The sequence below is a fragment of the Monodelphis domestica genome, chromosome 1, assembly GCF_027887165.1.
Source record: "Monodelphis domestica isolate mMonDom1 chromosome 1, mMonDom1.pri, whole genome shotgun sequence".
Taxonomy (NCBI): domain Eukaryota; kingdom Metazoa; phylum Chordata; class Mammalia; order Didelphimorphia; family Didelphidae; genus Monodelphis; species Monodelphis domestica.
In genome coordinates, this window is record NC_077227.1 from 548,208,121 (window position 1) to 548,229,798 (window position 21,678).

The following is a 21,678-nucleotide window of genomic DNA, read 5'->3' on the forward strand; positions in this document are numbered from 1 at the left end:
CCAGAGAATCTATGCCAGAGGTGATCAGGACCTAAATTGAGAAGAATGCTGTGTGAGCAGAGAAAAGGAATGGGAAATGAGATGGGATATAAATGCAGAAATAGCAAAATTTAGCAACTGATTATTTCTGCAGTTAGATTGATAAATTGAGCATAATTCTGAAGCTATAAAGCTAGGTGACTTAGAAGGATGGTGGTGTCAGAAATGGGGAAGTCTGGAAGAGAGGAGGGTTTAGGGGTAAAAGATGAATTCAAGATTTGAATATGAGAAGAAAAGAAAAATGAAAAGAGAAAGAAGACAGGCTTTTATAAACCATTTTTGACATCAGATCACCTCTTTTTACAGTTGACCAATTTTACTTTTTAAGCTATTTTCTTTTTGTATTACTTTCATTTCTTTTTCTAATTTTTCTTCAAACCTGTATTTGATTCTTGAATTCCTTTTTGAATTCTTCCAGAGATTGAGACCAATTCCCGTTGGAAAAATATGGGAATAGATTGTGTTGTTTTTTTTTAATCCTCATCTTCCATCTTAGAAGCAATATTCCATACTGGTTTCAAGGCAGAAGAGCAGTAAGGGCTAGGCAATGGGGGTTACGTGACGTGCCCAAGGATATACAGCTAGGAAGTGTCTGAAGAAGTAGGTTTTGTGATTTTGTAAGCCTACATAATTGACAAAATTCTGAAATCACTGCTGACTAAGCTGTAGAATATCTGAAAAATAGGCACGTCAGTGTTACTATACATTTGGCATTTTTAATTCACATAAAAAGAAGGCATTCACTGCTTTTATTGAAATGAATATATATATACACATATATATATATAAGTTCTCAGAGATGATTCATTCATTTAAATGAAAGGTCTACTGGTATTTCATCTGAGATAAAATAATTTTTTGAGTAAAAATATTAATGGTTCTACTACTATACCTATTTACATCTCTGTAATATTTACCCTTTTAACTGGCATTAAGATTCATAATAGTTTATAATATTTATTCTGGTGTTAGTGTTCCCTATGTAAACTAATTTGCAATATTAAGTGGAAAGGTCAGAGATTCCTAGAACCTTCATTCTTCAGCCTATACATATAGTGATATTTAATGGTGAGGAGGAAAGCTGGAGGTGAGGCTACAATTAAACAAATCAGGGGCAGCAGTACTCTAAGAATTTCTAATGTAACTTGAAGTTCTCACTAATAACCTGGTAAGTGGAAGAGCTTAGTATATTTTAAGTATGCAGCATCACCTTCAAGCAAAATATATGTATATAATACATATATATACCGTTGCTATTTTTTAGACATTTCAATCTTGTCCCATTTCGGTCTTCTTGTTCTTGTTGTCTTCATGACTAGATTTTATAGTTTTCTTGGAAAAGATAGTGGAGTGGTTTGTTATTTTCTTCTCCAGCTCATTTTACAGATGAAGAAACTGAGGCAAAAAAGGTTAGGTGACTTGACCACAGTCACACAGCTTAATATGTCTTAGATTTAAACTTGGGAAGATTAGTCTTCCTGACCCTAGCCTGGGTATTCTAATCAATGCACTACCTATCTGTGCATGTGCACAAGTGCAAATATCTCATAAGAAAGCAAGGAAGAACAATGATTAAATCCATCACTATGACACAGCTTATACTTGAATTCTGGAGATTAAACATCTGTTAAGTGAGGGAAGGCTTAATTAAAGATCCCAACACGTTACCTCCTCCTTTTAAACTATTTCATAAATAACTTCTATTTTTTTTACCAACACTCTCCATAAAAAGGCTTCTCAGCAAACCTATTAAATTCCATTTTTCAAGGTTCCATTTGCTTTCCTCTATTTTGACAAATAATGAAGAGAAAAAGAAATAGTGTAGCATGTCTCCCTGACATTTTAAAGTGATGCAAAAGTAAGAAGAGTCAAAGGATTAAACAAAAAGGTTGAGATTACTCTGGTCTTACTCTGATTGTGCTTTTGGTACTTTGACAATGCGGTACCAATCACTCAAGGTCTGGCTGAATTACCTTCTTTTCTGTAGTACTCATGCTTATATTCCCTTCTCTTAGCTTGGATAACTGAGGTCTAATGATGCAAAAATCCTTTTCATTCAAAGGTGGGACTATTTACATTTCTGCTTGTAATTCTAGTGATTGAACCATGAAACATTTGAGCATAAACTTTTGTTTAAACTATGAATATCTGCTGATTTTACTTGAGGGTTAACATTCATAGAGGGTCATAGAACATTTATACTTTAGGGGATGATTTTCTTTATATGGTTTCTTCTTGTATGATAAGGATGGAAATCTTTCTATGTGGACTATAAGCAACTCTAAGAACATCTCCTTTCAAGGTATCAACTTTTGTGGTACTCAATCTCTTTCTATGGTCTCAGTTTACTCACTTGTCAAATTCTGAAAATAACAGCATCTGCCTCATAGGTTTGCTTGCCAGAAGCAAATGAGAGTATATATAAAGTGCTTATAAACTTTAAAATGATATGTAAATGCTATAAATACAACTGTATGACTTCATTTTTAAAAACCTTAAATAGCAGTAGTTATAAATACGAATAAGTGCAATGGCAAGCATAAGTAGAACAGATTTTAGCATCTATTCCTGAAGATATAGAAAGCAATACTGAATATATAAAGTTTAAATATACAAGAATACTTTTTAGTTATGATTAGAGGCAGTCATCTCAAGAAGCATCATCAAAAAGAGCACTAGATTTGGAGTCAGGGGACCTAGAATTAAAACATGATTCTATGTGACCACAGGCAAATTATGGCCTCTTTGGGCTTCAGTTTCTTCATATATAAAATTAGAGGGTTGAATAGGATGAAATGTAAGGTCCCATCTAGCTCTAATCCTCTGATGCCTTAGATGTAGTATATTCTTGGAGACAAGTCAAAGTGAATTGTTGTCATGGAAAATTTTGACAAGGCATACATTCTTCCCCTCAAGTATAAGGAAAGCAGTATTTGTTTTTCTACTTTGTGAAACTAAATCTTTTCCTTATACCCTTGCTCTTTTCCTCCTTCAATGTCCTTTGGGATTAGCCCATTAATTATCCCACCTTTTTTGCATATTTCATCAATCTTTGTCCACATGCTTTTTCACTTTCTTTCTTCTATTTGGTTTAGTAAGAATTTAACAACATGAGTAACAACATGATCCATATCTTAAAAAAAATCTCTTAATCCACATAATCCCTCCCATTCTTATCATTTCAAATTTCTCAAATTATACTTTATAATCACTGCTTTCAATTCCTCATCATCTATTCAGACGATAGTTGCAGTCGGACTACTATCCTCACCACAAATCTCATTCTCTTTTATCATTATTTATCCTCCATGATCTCTCTACCGTATATGGTAATATAGCAGCTTTTCTCAACCTGTGGGTCGTGACCCCGGTGGGGGTCGAACAACCAAAACACATTAGGGTCGCCTAAAGCCATTGGACAATACATATTTCCGATGGCTTTAGCCACTGAGAAATCATGCTACTTTACAGCAAGATCTCAGAAAGAACGGAGGTCCTGCTACCCCCACATTGTACTAATATTAGTTACCTATCAGCAGCCCTCCCGCTATGAGGGGCGATGGATTTACCCTGTTGCCTGGAGACTGGACTCAAACAGAGACCCAGAGATAGCACCTGGGCGCTGGCTCTGGAAGGGTTAAGAACGAGTCCTGGAGAGGATAACTCCTGGAGTGGATAACTGAGCTGAGTAGCCCCAGCAAAGTGAAGCCTCGAGATAGAGGGAGATGACAGGAAGAAGAAGGCAGCGTCTGCGGACCCCCTCCCCAGGCAGGACTTACCTCCCGCCCCAGCGCTTAGGATGCCTCCTGCTGGATTACTATTTCTCAACATATAATTAAATATTGTTTTTGTGATTAATCACTGTTTAAATTATGTTTGATTTGTAGCAATGAGAATACATAATGCATATCAGGTATTTACATTTCGAATCATAACTGTAGCAAAAGTACAGTTTTGAAGTAGCCACCAAAATAATTTTTTGGTTTGGGGTCACTGCAACATGAGGAACTATATTGAGAGGTCATGGCATTAGAAAGGTTGAGAACCACTCGTATATAGCTAACCTATCTTTGAAATTTTCTCTTCCTTTGACTTGGTTTTCTTCCTACCTTTTTGACTTGGTCATTCTCGGTCTCTTTAATTGCCTTCTCTTCTCCCCTCCCCTATTAAATATAGGTATGGCTTACTTTTCTCTTCTGTTTATATACTTTCCTATGGTTTAGCTGAAACTAGTCTCTCTACTTTTAGTACCAACTTTACTCAATTTATTGTGCTAAATTAATTTTTCTAAAGCATATCTCCAATAATGCTATCTACTTTTAAAAATACCTATTTTGCCTACCTATTACCTAATTAAAAAAAAATCAAAATTCCCTAGCACAGCACTATACTAGTTTTCTAACTTTATGTCCTACAACTTCTTTTCTTCAATCTTTGACCAAGCCTAATTGGTCTACTCACCATATTCAAAATATCCTACATGATTTCTTATGTATGTGGCTTTTTCATTGTGTCCACTTTGAATGTCTTTCCTTTAATCTCTACCTATCAAAATTTTCCTCATTCTTTAACAAGGAAAATAGCCTGAGTTTGGGGTATGAAGGCTTGGGTTTTCATTTTGTTATACTGCTTATTCGTTGGATATCTCAATTTCCTTATCTGTACAGGAAATGTGATTGGGATCAAGAAATGAGATGATCTTTAAAGTCCTTTTAAGCATTGCATCTTATGATTCTATGGATAAATCACTTCACTATGTCTATGAGCCTCAGTTTCAAAAATGGAATATATGTAAGATCTATCCTCACAGATCACATAATGATAAACCAAAAGTATCTTATAACTGTCAAACACCATATAAGTTCTTACTTTTGCCCATTTTATGGCACTTAAAACATTTTGAATTGTTATATAATTATTTGTGAGCATGGCTACTAAATAGAATGACACCTGACCCTTCATTTTACAGTTGAAGAAACTGAGGCCTGCCATAAGGAAAAATGACTGAAGCAATTAGAGAAATATAGGAAGACTTATGAAGCAATGCTGAGTATAGTAAGAAGAGTCAAAGGAATATATAGGATGACTGTAAATGAAGATGTTAAATGGCAATAAAGAGAAAAACAATGGACAATGTATTAATAATCAGGTTGTTAAAGTCCTGATTTCTAGTCCTTTTACAAAAAATCAAAATTTTAAAGCACAAGGTTAGCTCTCAGTTACACTTTTTTTGTGTAGTTTTATATAACAATTTTGGGGAAGTAAACTTATCTGTTATATCTAGATGTTGCTTTATATAGTATTATTAAAAATAAATTTAGTAGTTTTTAACCACTTTGACTTTGAGGCCAGAGATTATATTATTACTTATTTTATCTCTCAAAAAAGCTAGCAGGGCAATATTAAAATATAAATTTTATATGAATGAATTAACTATGTTAGTCAGATAAAGATAAGTCTATTGGAACCAAAAATAATGCTTTATCATTACTCCTTTAACAGAATGAGACTTCAGTACCATTCTTCAGAAGGCATGAGAAAAGGGCCTCTAATACCTAACTGCAGTCTGTCTAGGAGACTATTAATATTAACTTCTCTTTTACTTACCTGCTTCTGCTGTTCTACTCCAAATCAGACAAGCAGAAGTCATGTTCAGGAGGAAGCTAAGATACTCAGCTCTTAATTCCTTGGAACTCTTAGATCTAATCTGTATCCCAGACACACTCACTCTCTCACTCTTTCTCTCTCTCCTGTCCTACCTTCCATCCTCTCTTGCAAAAATAATTAATCAAATTAATAAGACAATTTTACCTCTAAAAAGGGCATGTTACTAAACTGACTGCCCTCTTGCTCCGTTCACCATTTTTTTTTTGCATATTATCACACATTTCTCTGGTTATCCTTTCTTTGTATGTTAGCTCCTTGAAGGTCAGAACTGGCTTGCTCTATTCTAGCACTTAGTAGAGTGCTAGGCACACAGTAGGAACTTAATACTTTTTAGTTTATTCTCACTTGTATGAATATTTTAAATACACTGTTTTACATGTCAGCTGACAAAATTATAATAATGATCAAAATATTTGCCTCATACATGTACATATGTATATATATATACATGTGAATATTAATATGTATGTGTGTATATTAAAATCTGAAACCTTCCACTGCCTGTTCCTTAATTGTATAGGACATAGTGTAAAATGAAGGGTTTTTTTTTCATATATACATATTGTTAAAGAGAATGACTTTTTGTGCGAGGAAGGAGAAAAAAAGTAGAAAAACAAATGGAAGGGAAGAGAGTATAAGAAAAATGAAGCAAATAGTTTTTTCTACTAATAATAAAAGTCAAGGTTTATGGAAAAAGGAGATTAGAAGTCTGAGTTCTTTAGTGAGTCTATTACTATTAAAACATAACACTCTAGGGTTTTCCTGTATCTTATTGCAGCTCAAGGAAAGGCTTATGGGGAAAGGCCTAGAGGAAGACCTTTTCTTAGGAAGTCCACATGACTAAAATCTAGGGCTTCTCTCAACTGTAGTAGTATTCACTAGCAATCCTATGAGATTTAAGGAAAAGTCTTATTCATGTAAGGTTATCTCTGAGATTCTCTTTGCTCATGGTTAAATTTAACCTGAGTCTGCTAAATTTCATAAGTAGGATTCTGCTTTCAGTTGAATCCTTTGTCTACTTTAATGTTAATTTGTATGTAATTCTTGCACCCAAATTTTTCAGTTTTTAGAGAGGCCTAAGGGCAATGATTTTTTTAATGCATTAAAATATTTCACCCTTGTACCTGTCTATGGGATTTAAAGATACACACATACTTTCCCCCTACCCCCCTCTGTGTGTGTGTGTGTGTGTGTATGAATAAATGTGAGTTCCTATATATGTGTGACAGATACATACATAAATATGTATACAAAATTAAGGAGAAAATCTAATAACAACTACAAAATATTAAAGATCACTTTCCATAAAGATGAGAGAAAAAGAAATCCAATTCAAGGTCAAATGGGAACAAAAGTAAAAAGAAACACTTGGATGAAAGAACAAATGAAGTGAAGAGAATTTTAAAAGGACTCCTACCTACCTTTGTTTCTTATTCAAGTAACTATGTTCAAGGCAGTAATGGCAAACAATTTTTATTTCAGACAGACAAGACAGACAGACAGACAGGGAGAAGAGAACATATGTATATGAATGTTTCTAAACTTCAAATCTAGTTTGAATCAGTTTCTTCATCTGAAAAATGAAGGGGTGGTGTGAGCAGCAATGCTCACAAATAACTATATGACAAATAAAAATGTTTTACGTGTAAAATGTACTATTATTAGGAACATGCCATCAGATCTAGCAATAAAGATGACCTGTGGGAATAAAAGATAATTTCTTATGAAAATTACATTAAATCTTTATGTGGTGATGTAAAGCAAATGATTCCCATTTCCTTTTGAAATAAGGTAACTGAGTCACTAAACATACACAACTGAAAATTTCACCATTGGGCTACTGATCACAGTTGGCTCAGCTGGATGGAAAAAGATAGTACTAATGTAACCAAGGTCAAGCTTGGGGTTGAATCTCTCATCTGGGACTCAGAAAAGCAGAAGCCCGTGATGAAAAGCTACTATCACAATGAGAAAATCAACTGCTAACTAACCACAAGTGAGCTACATTTAAATTCATCTATGTATCCAAAGGAGAATATATGTCTTAGAATAGGGACCAAACCCAAAGTACCATGAATTTGGTGTTCATGTTTTCTTCTATCAGTATTTCTTCTCAAAGATTATTAGGAAGAAGGAAAGCAAGCACAGGGACTGATGGTGGGATGATGGGTTTTATAATGAAGGATTGGTAGAACTATTTTTTAAGTAGAAAGGGAAGCTTTGTTGTTGCTGCTGCTATTGTATTAGGAAATAAGAGGTAAAATTTGTTAACTTCAGAACACAAAAAGAGAAAAACAGAGATGCTAAATCAAGAGGGAAAGGATTTGTGCATTTTAGTTATATGTGGAGAGGTTATCCCTTGCTGAGAGCTTCTGAGAAGTGTTGCATGTACCACTTACATAGCTTTGAAAGGGTTTTGAATCAAGATAGACATTTCAAGTTATACTCAGTCACCAGTAAAAATTGTATTGCACAGGTGCTGTGGGGAGCCAACTCACTTAAGCAGATGAGCCATTTATTATATTCCATAGTCTTTGAGTGTTCTTTCAAAGGTAACTTACGAGGTCACAAAATGGCACCGAATTATGAGGATGTTTTTATTCAGGAGAATGAAAGAAATTTTATTCTTTTTCTAGTAGACTATTATCCTTAAAACTCCAGAATTAGCTTTTTGTTTTCCATTAAAAAACTCTTTTAGGGTGAGTAAGGGTAGTGAGGTCATCTGAGGTCTTTTGCCACATGAACATCATTAATTCTGATAAATCAGGTCAGTACATATATTCATTTATAAAGCAGCCTTTATCAGCTTCCTGAAGTCAGGTTAAAAGTTCAAGTGTTGCAGGTACTCATTTTAATACTAGTGCCCCTAGTATTTGGGGTGGTGGGGTGGTGGAAGGTGTAATAGAGAGAGAAAAGGAGAGGGGGCTTGAAAGATGCTGGGACCAGAAAACCAACTACTGTGGGGGACTGATTTCTGGGTAGCACCTTCCCTCTTCTTCCACTAGGCTGGATAACTTAAATGGAGTCAACCCTGACCTGACTAGAGGGTGAGTCAACCCTTCCCAGCCTTCCTTCTTCTTTGACTTTAAAATCTTCCCTTCTACAACACACACTTAGAGACAGTTCTTCTGTAATCCAAATTATCTAATTTATTTCTTGAAAAGAAAAGAGAAAGATAGCAGAGGGTAGAGGGCAGAATGAGAGATAGCAGAGGGTAGAATGGTTAAACAAATTATGAATATTATTGTGTCATAAGAAATGACAAAACAGATGGTTTCAAAGAAACCTCAGAAGACTTATATGAACTGATCCAAAATGAAGTGATCAGAACCAGAACTATTCATACAGTAACAACAATATAAAGACAAAGAACTTGCAAGACTAAACTCTCATCAATGCATGATTCCTGAGGCCTAATCATAATGCTTCCAGGTAAAGAGATGATAGACTCAAATTAGAGGACATGATATACAATTTTATATATAGTTGATATGGGAATGTGAGTATGCATAATGGTTACAAAGGTTTGTTTTTTCTTTTTCTCAACTCAAAGGCTCTGAGTGAGACAGGAAAGAGAAGCTAGGGAAAGAGTTGCCAAAAAAAAGAAAAAATACTTTCAACAATAAATCATCAATGGGTTCTTTACCCAAACTCAACTTGATTATTATTCACAAAACACTGGGATAAATATTTTTTAAAATTACACTTATACTCAAAATTGTATTAATAGTGTGGGAATAAAGGCTATATCTGATGAGATGCAGATCAAGTAACTACAATTTCTTTTATAGCAATATACAGGATATTTAATTTTTTCAAGTATATCACATATATCCATATACTCTACATAAAGGGACATATCTTTTATCAGTGTAAAGGTGGTACTATTACAAATATATATAACCTTTCTTGGGAGAAACTCATTATATCCTACATATCCAGATGTAGACAAGAACCAATTTAGTTCAAATGCATGGCTCTAAATAAGCGAAGAAAGATATAGAAATTCAACTATTTCTGAGACTCTTCCCGTTAAAAAACTTAGAATATCCAGCAATATACCTTGCATATACATAGTGGCAGTATGGTATGGTAGAGAACCAGTCTTATTGCTAGAAAAACTTGGGTTCCAAGTCCTACATATGAAATATACTGTTTCTGTGACCCCAGGAAAATCATTTAATCTCTTTGTGCTCTAAGAAATTCTATCAGACTATATAATTAAAAACAACAAAAAACCCTTACTTTCCATCTTAGAATACATACTGTGCATTGGTTCCAAGGCATAAGAGTGGTAAGATCTAGCAATGGGGGTTAAGTGACTTGACCTACTGTCTCTAGGCCTGGCTCTTAATTCACTGAGCCACCCAATTGCCACCCATCAGATTATAAATTGTTGAAAAGGTGGCTATCTGTATTGGTTATGGGAGTTTCCTTTTCTAGGAAGAAATACTAATGAAATCATAGGTCCAATTCCTATCCTCTCTATTTTCCATGATCAAATATCTAGTATTTTCTAATCAATAATCTAGTAAATCAAGTTAACAACTTTTTATAAACTATTTTCTTTCTCCCAATATTTTGTCTTCTTTTTACATAATACTTACAATATCAATGGAAATGAATCATCATGAATAGTACTGGTGCTCAGATAGACATCAGTACCAAGTATGTTACTGCATTCAAGATAATTTCAATAAATCAAAAACATTAATTAAATGCTATGTACTAGACTTTGTATTAAGTTCTAAAGATAAAAAGTTAAGTAAAAAAAGTCCTTACTCTCAAGAAATTGAATAGGGGGAGATGCAACATGTAAATAATTGAGCACATATAATCCATACATATCTTTGTCACTTTATGCAGCAAAACACATTCAAGCAAAACCTGTAACTGATCATATAGTTATCTAATTCCATTATTTGGATGGTTTTGAATAACTTGAATAGCTTAAAAGATATTGTGAAGGAGAACAAGATAATCATAAAAAATGTAGAGTATAGGATATCAAATACAACATTACTCACAATTAGCTGTTTCAATCCAACAAAAGACTGTTCCACTGAGTTAGCATTCAAAACTTGTCTCTTTGATGCAGCCTGTTCACCCAGGAAACGGAGCATCAAGTCTTTAACTGCATCTCCCTTAAAAAAAAAAGTATATAAGAAAATGACAATTAAACTCAACTAACTGAAATCTTCAATAAATAAAAAATGTGACCTCCCCTCATCCATAGTAAAAGATCTTTTGGATGGTAACATAAAGAAGACATAAAATGAAATCAATCAGAACTTTTACTAAAGTGAAATTTCTTTGAGGGATGATGAGTGGACTATACAATACTTTGAAGAAAAAAGGAATGTTACAAGAACACAAGTTACCAGGAATTCTTTCTAAAAAATAGCTTCCTCAGAAAGCCCAGAGCTCAGTATCCATTCAGCTTAATTTCCTACACCTCAGTTCCATCTCTATTTTGTACAATTATTGATGGTCAGAATGATGTCCCCAAAGTACTGAAAGATTGAAAGGATGATTCAAATATGTTCACACTATACTGTAGCAAGTAGGGCAAGTGAATAAATACATTTTAGAAATAAGAGTTGAAACTAAAAATATTCTCTAAGTTAATTGAAAATTCAATTGTTCTGAACCCATTAATTCTTCAATGGAATATTCCCATGAATAAAATATTACTAGACATTTGAAATAGTATAGTATGAAATTCCATTCATAGCCTGCTGTCATCTCTAACATTTGAAACAGTAACCTACCTTCAAAGTTCAGCTCAGATAAGCCATCTCCTGACTTAGTCTTCCTTGGCTCTTTATACTGTTAGAAAAAACCTTCCTGTAGCAGTCCACCCCTAGCTATGGGCAAGGGAAACAGTATGTACAGATTGTCTTAGAACAGAGCATGCTCAGTCTTGAGCATGCTCAGTCTTGCACATGGCTGGGAAAGCCTCTGACCCTTGACCCCAACTTCCCACAGGTTAGGCGGGAAAACAGGTTTCTTTGTGCTCACCTGGCTAAGAGAAACCACACCTATACCTTGTCATTAACCAATGATAATCATCCCTATGTGTTGTGTATATTTGCATATCAAAGAGATTAAATACAGCCGCAGCAAGCTCCACCTTCTCTCTTCCGATCTTCCCTCTCTTCCTCACTTGGATCTCAGTTCCCACTGATGTCTGTCCTTGCTGGAGCTTGGCCAGAGGCCAAGCTCCATCTTTAATCCTTCTCTCTCTCTCTCACCTGGGACCGGGCCTTCGGCCAGGCATTTTCTTTTCTCTATCATCTCTCCGACCTGTGTGGTATTAAGTTTGGATCACTGGACTGTACAAGCCTTCTGAATAGTCCACTGATTGGAGCTTTGCTGTGGCTCATTGATAATTTATAAGGCCTGCATTTCTGACTCATTCCTGCCACCTCATATCTATAATTTGGCTCTGCCATCCTCCTCATGGTATCCAAAACTTCTATCCTTCCTCTATCTTCCTACCTTAAAGCTTCTCTCGCCTCAGGAAGCTTTACTTCCCTTTCTTTGGTTTTGAATAGCATATTACATCTTTCTTATACCCTTATATTAACGATGTATACTATATTTACTGCATGCTGGCCACACAGAATTGCAACATTTTTGTGTGTATCAGATCCTCCATATATAGGTAGGGTAAAGAAACTTAGCTGGTATATAGTAGATATATGCCATTATTGGATCTGGAGTTAGAAAGACCTGAGTTCAAAGCCAGCCTCAGGACGTATGAATTAACTGTGTGAATCTGGGCCAGTCACTCTCCTGCTACCTCAAGTGTCCTTATTTGTAAAGTGCAGATAATAAAGAACATTTACTTTCCAGTTATTGTGAGGATACAATGCTACATGTAAAGTACTTTGAAAAACTAGGGAGGTCAGTCAGCAGAGTGGAGGAAGAGTATTCCAGGCATGAGGGACAGTCAGAGAAAATTCATGGATCTGAATTTATAGAACAGCTAGAAGGTCAATGTCATCTGATCAAAGAGTCTGCATCAGGAAATAAGGTGTAATAAGCTTGTAAAGGTAGGAGGGGGTTAGGTTAGGTTATAAAGGGCTTTAAATGTCATACAGCATTCTAATCAAATGAGGTAATAGAGAGTCACTGGAGCTAACTGAGTAGAAGCAGTGACATGGTTGACTTGTGCTATGGGAAAGTCACTTATTGGGTGAATGGAAGATAAGACTGGAATGAAGAGATCTTGAGGCAAGCTACTGCAATAATCCAGCTGTGAGATGATCAGGCCCTGCTAGTACAGGAGTATCACTAAAGGAATAGCAGTGTCACAAAGAAAGGAATATATTTGAGAGGTGTTGCAAAGTTGAAATCGACAGGCCTTAGCAACAGACTGGATATAAGAAGTGAGACATAAGGAGGAGTCAAGGATAACTTATAAATTGAGAGCCTGAGGGATTGCGAAGATGGTGATGACCTCTCTATACAAATAGGGAAAGTGGGAGGAGGAAAGATATGGGGGGCTAATTTGGTTAACTAATTATATGTGTCTCTATGAGGAAAAAGATTGCATCCCAAACAAATGATATACAAATAAACTCTGGAAATATAAGGTATTTGTAAGTTTATAGGTATCTTATATATACTAGATAAACATCATCACCACAATAGACTTGAAGCCAAAAGATCTGGGTTAAGATTTTGACTCTATTACTTAACATGATTTTGGGAAATTCACCTTTGGGTCTCAGTTGCTTCACCAGTAAAAGGAGAGGATTCTTCAAAACAGATGTGAATTAGTCTTTTAGGGTTCAAAGGAACTTTTTCTAAGATACAACCTTACTATTTTAAAGGTTAGTAAATTGAAGTTCAGAGAGAAGCAGCAACTAATTTGCCCAAATTTACATCACTAGAATCACTAGAACTCTTAATTCCTAATCCAGGGCCCTTTATAAGTACATAGATCCTGGTACTCCATTCCAGACTCCAAACATTTTCACTGGCTCTCCCTTCTCATCTATACCTCTAGGCTTCCTTGGTTCCTTTCAAATTTCGTTTACCTTCTGCAAAAAGTTTTTCCTGTCCTCCTTAACTATCTCCAGTTTGTCCTATATGTATACTTGTCTGTCTCCATCAGATTTTGAGCCCAAGAGCAAGCATTACTATTTATTTTGCCTTTCTTTATAACTCCAACACTTAGCAGAGCACATGTGTAAAAATGGAGATTTTGAACCCTAGACTTCAATCCCCAGAAGTCCTTGGTATTTCCCAGAATTCCCAATAATCTCACCTGAGTCTCCACCTGGGCAAGATCACAATTAGTATTTAACTGGCAGTATCGCCTGCCTCTCTCTCTTCCATTGCAATGATGTAGTAAGTTAAGCATAGGGTTCTGAATTGGTTAATCAGCCATGGGCACGTGAGTTATTGTTTTGTATCTTCTTTATTCCTTGATTTCTAATAATCCTTAATAAACCTCATAAAATATAATATTTTTATTAGAGATATAATTTTAAATTTAGAACATATTATGCACTTAATAAATGCAAGCTGAATGACTGCCTAACTGATATGAATTTTGGTTCTCTGAGAAAGCCCTCTTTGTCCCTCAAATACCCTTTGTTTACTTCCTAAAGTCTAAAATGCTAACATTATCATTACTCTGGCTTGAGGTTTAATTTCTTATTAAATGATCCCCTTTAACCCAGATTAATATTTTTAAGCTCTCTTAGTTATTTATACTGTTATATTTAAAGTAGTGTTTAAACTGTTACAGATAAAAGAGTGGTTGCCTTAAATTGTGACCGCAGAAATATGGTTTCAAGACAGCTTCTTGAGTTAAATCAAATATAAAGAGGTCGCCAGGGAAACATTCCCAAATATGAAATATACCCAAGTCAGCTGGGTTTTTATAGAGATTTTAATTGATACAAATAAGGAATTAATGAAAGAGAGAGAGTAAGAGGAAACAATGAGAAAAGGGCTAGGCCAGCCCAGGCTAGCCTAGGTCCAAGCCCTAAGAGAGAGATCAGTCAGTCCTTAATCCACTCACCACAAGATTTGTCCCAAGCAAGATTCTAGTGTTCAGAGAGACCCACCAGTTCAGCTCCTGAGCTCCACTTCAGCTTCCAAGGCTGAAGTTCCCTTCAGAGGCCTTCTGATTCTCCTTTTAAAGAGAACTTTCTCCTATGTCACCTCCCCTAAGTTCTCACATCTACCAATCACAGTAGATGTTTTCCAAAGGACAGACCATTCTTAATTCACACCTGAGTAGACTAAACTTTTGAGTAATTCACACTTGAGTAGACTAAAAGCTCACACCTCTTTTGATAAGGCTTGTTCCTTACAAGTTTGCAAGTTGCCTGACCTTCATAGGTACTTAGCACCTTCCTAAAAATAGACTTAGCTTAAGGTTTTTTTGCTTTACTTTAAGTATGGGTTAAGTACTTTTCATTGTTCAGTAAAGAGTTTACAACTTTATCTTCCCCTAAAGTATGCTTAAGTATGGGTGGAGTAGAGTTCTCACATTCCTGACTAAGTCCCTTCATTGTTTAAAATGGGGAATGTTCTTAACCAAATCTTCTGAAGTAGGGTCTGAGAATTTTTAAGATTCACAATACCTACATAAGAATTAATTGATGAAAAAAGACAGAAGGGAATCTATATGAACACTGGAGTATGAATCTGGATTCTAAAACTTTTTTTTGTGGGGAGGGAGGGAGGGAAGAAGGAGCTTGGACCTGAGATTTCATTACTGTGGTGAATTCCCAGAGTGGAAGTCTTCCATTGATGCAGATGAGAAATTTGTAATCTCAGAGTTGTCTGTGGGTATACAGCAACTATGATCTGAAAGCTGTGAATTTTAAAACTACTCCACCCTACTCAGAACGTACTTTAGAAGATCTGATTTATCTATTTCCTTATTAGTAACAATGAAGATACTTGGTCTACAGAATCAAGTCTTGGGAACTCTACATTTCTCCACCCTACTTAGTTTAATAAGGTCAGGAATGTCTGCACCATACTCAAAGATTTAATTATCTAAGAAGATGGCCTTCAAGAGACATGTGCAGAAATAGCGGATAGACCCCCTGGGCTGTCCTAAGTCAAGCTAAGCTAACATTGGTACAGATGAGATGCAGAAAAGTGATGTAAAACCCTCTATATAAGGCACGTCACTTCCTCTCTTGGGTCTCTTTCCCCTGAGAGGCAGCTCTATCTGGCAGCGTGCTAAGCATTCCGAGATCTTGGAGTGGTAGCAGCTATTTGTCTGGGTTTTGGTGGTGAGTTTGCCCTTGAGCTAATTCAGGTTCAGGCATCTTGACTGAGCTCTCTTGGAGTTCAGGCTGATTCCCTCCTCCTTTACACTCCAAACCCTTACTTTATAGATCCCCTAAACTTCCTGCCTGGCACAAGCCAGGCGGGAGAAAATCCTACACTCTTTCCTTTTCCCTTCTTAATTTTTTCCCACTATACTAATTAAATCACCATAAAATTTCAGAATGACTTGGGTATTTTTATTTTATTATTTGGGATATCCATGGTGACCAATAATTAATATAATTTAGGTCACAAAGCTAAAATTATCCTTTACAAAGCAGAGCTTCCCAATTGATTCTAAAAGCCTCTCTTCTTCAAGGATATGGGGCTCTCATGGAGGGTCACCTTTAGACAAGTCAATTAACTCTCTGGACTAGATTCTTCATGTTTCATTTTTTTTAACTGAAAATTTTTATTTAATTAATTAATTTAGAATATTTTCCCATGGTTACAAGATTCATGTTCTTTCCTTCCCCTCCTTTTATTCCTCTCCCTTGGACAATGAGCAATTCCACTGGGTTTTACATGTGTTACAATTAATAGATCAAGACCTATTATTGATAATTGCACTAGAGTGATCGTTTAGGGTCTATATTCCTATCTTCACGTGTTTTTTTTTTTAAGGGAGAAAGAAAGAAACTAAGTGCCTTGAGAAGAACTGGTATAATAATGTTAAAGTGAATTGAAAGACTTGGACTTAAAGACCTCTAAAGTTTTCTTCTAGTCCTAAAATTCTATCAGTCTATCAGATTTCATTATGAGGGACCCCAAACTATGAGTTCTCCTTCAATAATTTTTATTTTACCTAAATCTTTAGATTCCATGGGGTATTATAAGGAAATATCGTCTAAAGAAGAAAGGGATCATAGAGAAGAAGAAATACTACTACTATCTATATTTTCCACCCCAATGAAAATACTTGAAGTTCAATGGTAAGTATCTCAGAGACTTGCCAGGTCAGAACCTCAATCTCACTCGTAGTTTCCAATATACTTGAAGGGGACACTTTTTTGTTTCCTCTAGCTATAAAATTATAGGATTTTTTAACACCAATATTTGGCTTCTTAAAATTTGTTTTTCCTTTTTCAAAAGGAAGTTTAATAAATCAATTTTCTGATTATCTGTTTTCATCTACTATGATAAATTTATGAATTATTTCCTCCTATCCCACAATTCTATTTTTTAAGAAAAGAAAAAAAGTAATTTTCATGAATATTCAGATGAAAACTGATTTGTTACTAGTGTAGATATATGTAGCTATCTAAAAACTCCACTGTCATATTATCACTAAGCATATATTTAAAAGGAAAACAGTAAAAAACTCATCATTAGCTAGAAAATCTGAAAGAAAACTCAAAACATCATATTTAGAAAAATCAAGACATAGCAAGATATCTTTAAATTGTGGTAATATTTTCTTGAAAGGCTTCACAAAAATAGAACCATAGAATATTTTTTTTCCCATTTTTGTCCAATCGTAAATGTTTAAGTATGTAAACCCTGATTCAAGGTATCTTAAAAGTTCCTTTGTTTTAACTGGAAAAGAAAAAAAATGCTTATGCAGAGTGATTTTCTAGCTTCTGGCCACACACTGCAGGAGTAAACATTTGTTAATTTGTTAATCTAGCATATTCATTATATGTGAAAAGCAGATATTATTTTGGGAAAAGTTCTCTGTTAAAATTTTCTATTTACCAGGATGTTTCCCAACAACCGCTTTGATTTGCAAGAGCAAATGAAGATGCTATGTTAGGATTTAAAGGGGAAAAATTTTTTAATTCAATTCTCTCATGACTCTCTTCTGAGTATAGCAAGGGTAATAACATCATAAGTTAAAGGGAGATTGACTGAATGTCTTATCTGGGAGTGAGACCATCTGAAAATATACTCAGAAGCCATCAAGTCACAAAAACTGCAGTCACAAGGGATCTATTCATCTTATTTAGCAGAAAAGGAGCGGAAACATTTTTACTTTCCAACTACCATAAATTAATATAGAATTCTAATATTTGGTTTATATGGTTTCCCCTAGCAAACTTCAGTTCTGCCTTAGATTACACCTAAGGAGGGCAAACAGTAGAGGTGGCTGACAAAAATTATAACAGGGTCAGGAAAATACTAATGAAAAGGCAAAGTCATTGCAAAAAGGGATAGTGAATACTAAAAACCATTTTAAGAGAATGTGCTTCAAGAAAAGCAAAAAATGAAAAAACTCAGCAGCCTAGGGAAATTGAGTGAATGGGCAAACTAAACCAATACCAAAGCTCAATAATTGATATTCATAATATAGCCCCTGAGAAAAGTCTAATTTATGTTTTTTGTGAAGAAAGCATTTTGCAATTCACAAAGGGCTATCGTATTCAACATATTTCAGAATAATTTTCATAAAAATGTTTAAAATATTTTGGAGATTAATAGATTATGCTTCAGTTACCTAGAAAATTAATTCAATTCTACTTGAGGATTACTATATATTTCTCAGCAGAATAATGAATATTAACAGGGTCTGGGAATCTGTCTGATGAATTCAACTGAAAATGTAGACACTTAACTGACTCACTCACTTATCTATTTTGAATCAGTGATAACAATAATAATAGTGGATATTTAATATAGCACTTTAAGTTTAGAAAAAACCTTACTATAGAGTCTGTCTGATTTAAATATGTGCAGAAATCCCATTAGTATTATTCTTCTTCCCATTTTTCAGATGAGGGAGATCAGTCTCAGAGCAATTGAGACTTGCCCTTCACCCATCATCCTGCAACTGCAATCAGAGTCCCAATTTAAGTACAATCTCTCTTAACTCAGATTCCAGAACTTTTTGCCAAGGGCTTAGAGATATATAAAATGGAGAATTTGTAGGGAGTAGCTAGAGTCTCTTAATCTAGATACAGGAAACTGGGTAATAGATCTATGAGAATTAAGACTAAAAGAGTACTTGTCCTTAAGGTAACATGATAAATGCTAAGGCACTTCAGAATAGATGAATAGGCAAATATCCTAAAAGCAGTTTCAATATATCTAATTATAATATTCTAAGGAAATGAATTTGTCCCTATCAAATACTCAATTTTTCCAATTACAAAACTGGCTGTTCATACTTAAAAATCAAGTAAACCATTAGATATAAAACAATTCTTTAGTTCAGTGATTCCCAAACTAATTTAGCTACGGAATACTTTAGTACTTGAAAAATACTTATATAGTCCATAAATGATGGTCTGGAAGAGCTATGGGATAAAAGGCCGAGTTTAAGGCCTCACTGTGGTTTGAAGATGATATTAGCCATTTGAGAAATATGTTGGTGGAGACCAAATTGGCCCTATTAAACTAGAATGGTTGTGAATATAGATTGCAACATACAATGTGACTGAGGAGTACCAATAAGTTTGAGGAAGCTCATGATCAGAAGATTGAACATTCATAATTTCTATTTCATTTCCTGTCTTAGAATCAATCCTGTGCATTGGTTTCAAGGCAGATGAGTGGTAAGGGTTAGGCAATGGGGGTTAAGTGACTTGCCTGGGGTCACAGAGCTAGAAAGTGTCTAAGGCCAAATTTGAATCCAGGACCTCCTGTCTCTAGGCCTGGATCTCAATCCCCTGAGCCATCAAACTTGCTCCTTCATTTCACTTTGAAAGATTTGTATTAGTACATATAATTAACTTTCTTTTGGTAAATAGTTAACTCTTACCTGAATATTGTCAAATTTTAAGCCTGGCATGGTGAGATTTTCCTTATCTATGAATACTGCACTATACTGTTGAGTTGCTACAGAAATTAAAACATTTCTTGTGTCCTCACTGGGAAGCCATGCATCATTTCTTCGATCTATTTCACTCATATTCAGGGCTGTGGCAAAAGGATCATCACTACTTGCAAAGACAGCCTGGATCTGTGAAAATGGCTTTGGAGACTGAGAAGCTTCTAGAGATGCTGTGGAAACACCAGATTCTGATCTTTCAATTCCCATGGAGTAAGAAGGATCAGCAGAATCAGGAGAACTTTCACCCACTGGGGTAGAAAGAGAGGACAGTTTTTCTGGCACCGAGGTACCTGCATTTGGATTACTGACAGAAATAAAAGTAGAAGTAGTAAATGAATCAAAAAAATCAGAAGCCAAGGAATTAGTATTAACAGTATCTCCAAAAAATTTGCTTAGGCTAGGACTTGGCTGAACCACCTGTGGTGGGGTCTTGGCAGAAGTTTCACTTGCACTGCTAAAACTGGGAGATTTCACCATCTGGGGTTCAAAGCCATCATGAAGGAACAACTGAGGCTGAGAATTAGCTTGATTTGACTGGCTGAAAATGGTACACACAGGAACAGCATCATCTTTAGAAGACTGACTAGAAGATATTTCTGACATCTGCTCCTCTGGGTTAGTTTTGTCATCACTTAGAGCTGAGTCAATTGTTCCTTCATTTCCAAACATGGGTTCATCTTTTGTTTCTTCTTGAGTCAGCTCTTCTTTCAAAGATGCTCTGCTGTCACTTGTCATGTCAGAAATGTCTTTAGGTGTATCATCATGATCAGTTTCACTATCATTACTCAGTGTTACCATCTCTTCTTTATCAAGCATTTGTTCCAAATTGTGATCACTTTTATCTTCTGTGGGCTCAACAATGTCCTGCAAGCAACCAAGTTCACCGACATCATCTTCACTGTTGTTGGGAGAATCAGAAATAATAACACTTTCCATCATGTGCTCATTAAGCTTATCTATGAAGTTATTTGAATCTTCTGAGACAGTTTCATTCTCTTCAGATTCAAATTCATCTCCACCAAGATCAATGGTTTCTTCATGAAAAAGGAGTTGTCCTTGTTCTTCCTGAGCAACATGCTGAATCACATTCCTACCTTTCACTTCACCTGTAAGTGATTCCTCCTTAATATTCTGATCAGAACCATCTACATGTTCCATTTTTTCCCTTAAAAAAAAAACAAAAAACAAATATGGCATTAATTTCATCAATTGATTTTTAATAGTCATTATAACTTAACGTTGAGTAAGGATATTTTTAATCTACAAATATCTTACAAGGATCTTCTAATCTACTGGGGGAGACAATATGCATATGTGTGTATATATATATGCATATATATATATATGTGTTTCTAAAATAAATACAAGGTAGTTTATGCAGAAAGTACAAACAGCTAAGATCATCAGGAAAGGGTTGAAGTAGAGAAATATTTGAACTGAAAAAAAAAATACTTGAAAACGATATGGGCATTGTACCCCCAGAAGCTCAGGCAAACTATTATCAGTGAAATTCCTTTGCTCCCTTACATCCTAGTGACTCAGCCTAAAACATCCAATGACCCCTATAGGACCCTGAGATGATTGTCCTCCTTTACATTTAAGATGGACAGAGAGATGCACTGCCAGGCTACACCTCGATTCTATCAAGCTACATCTCAGACATTTGTCTGTTCCCTAAAACTAAGGAATCTTTTATGAAGATCATTCCCTTTGTCTCCAGGCAGACCCCAGTCAGATAACCAAACCCCTGACTGAATGCCTGAGAGTTTACTACTCTAGAGTCATATCCACACCATGAAACAGCATCTGTTGTAAAGAGTAAAAATCCCCAGAACCGATGTCTGGGTGACAGCTTTTCCATCCATGCTGTCCTCTTGTTATGGGGGTACAGATGT

At 35.3% G+C, this 21,678-nt stretch overlaps 1 protein-coding gene across 2 annotated transcripts in view; it reads right to left on the minus strand.

Annotated features, from left to right (window-relative positions):
- TRAPPC12 (trafficking protein particle complex subunit 12) overlaps positions 1–21,678 on the minus strand; it is a 189,656-nt gene that overhangs the window by 141,643 nt on the left and 26,335 nt on the right. For both annotated transcript variants that reach the window (XM_007476184.3, XM_007476185.3), the window contains exons 2-3: positions 19,712–20,948; positions 10,734–10,850 (exon numbers count right to left, since the gene is read on the minus strand). In XM_007476184.3, coding sequence (XP_007476246.1) covers positions 10,734–10,850; positions 19,712–20,948 — 1,354 coding nt within the window. The remainder of the gene's footprint in view (positions 1–10,733; positions 10,851–19,711; positions 20,949–21,678) is intronic.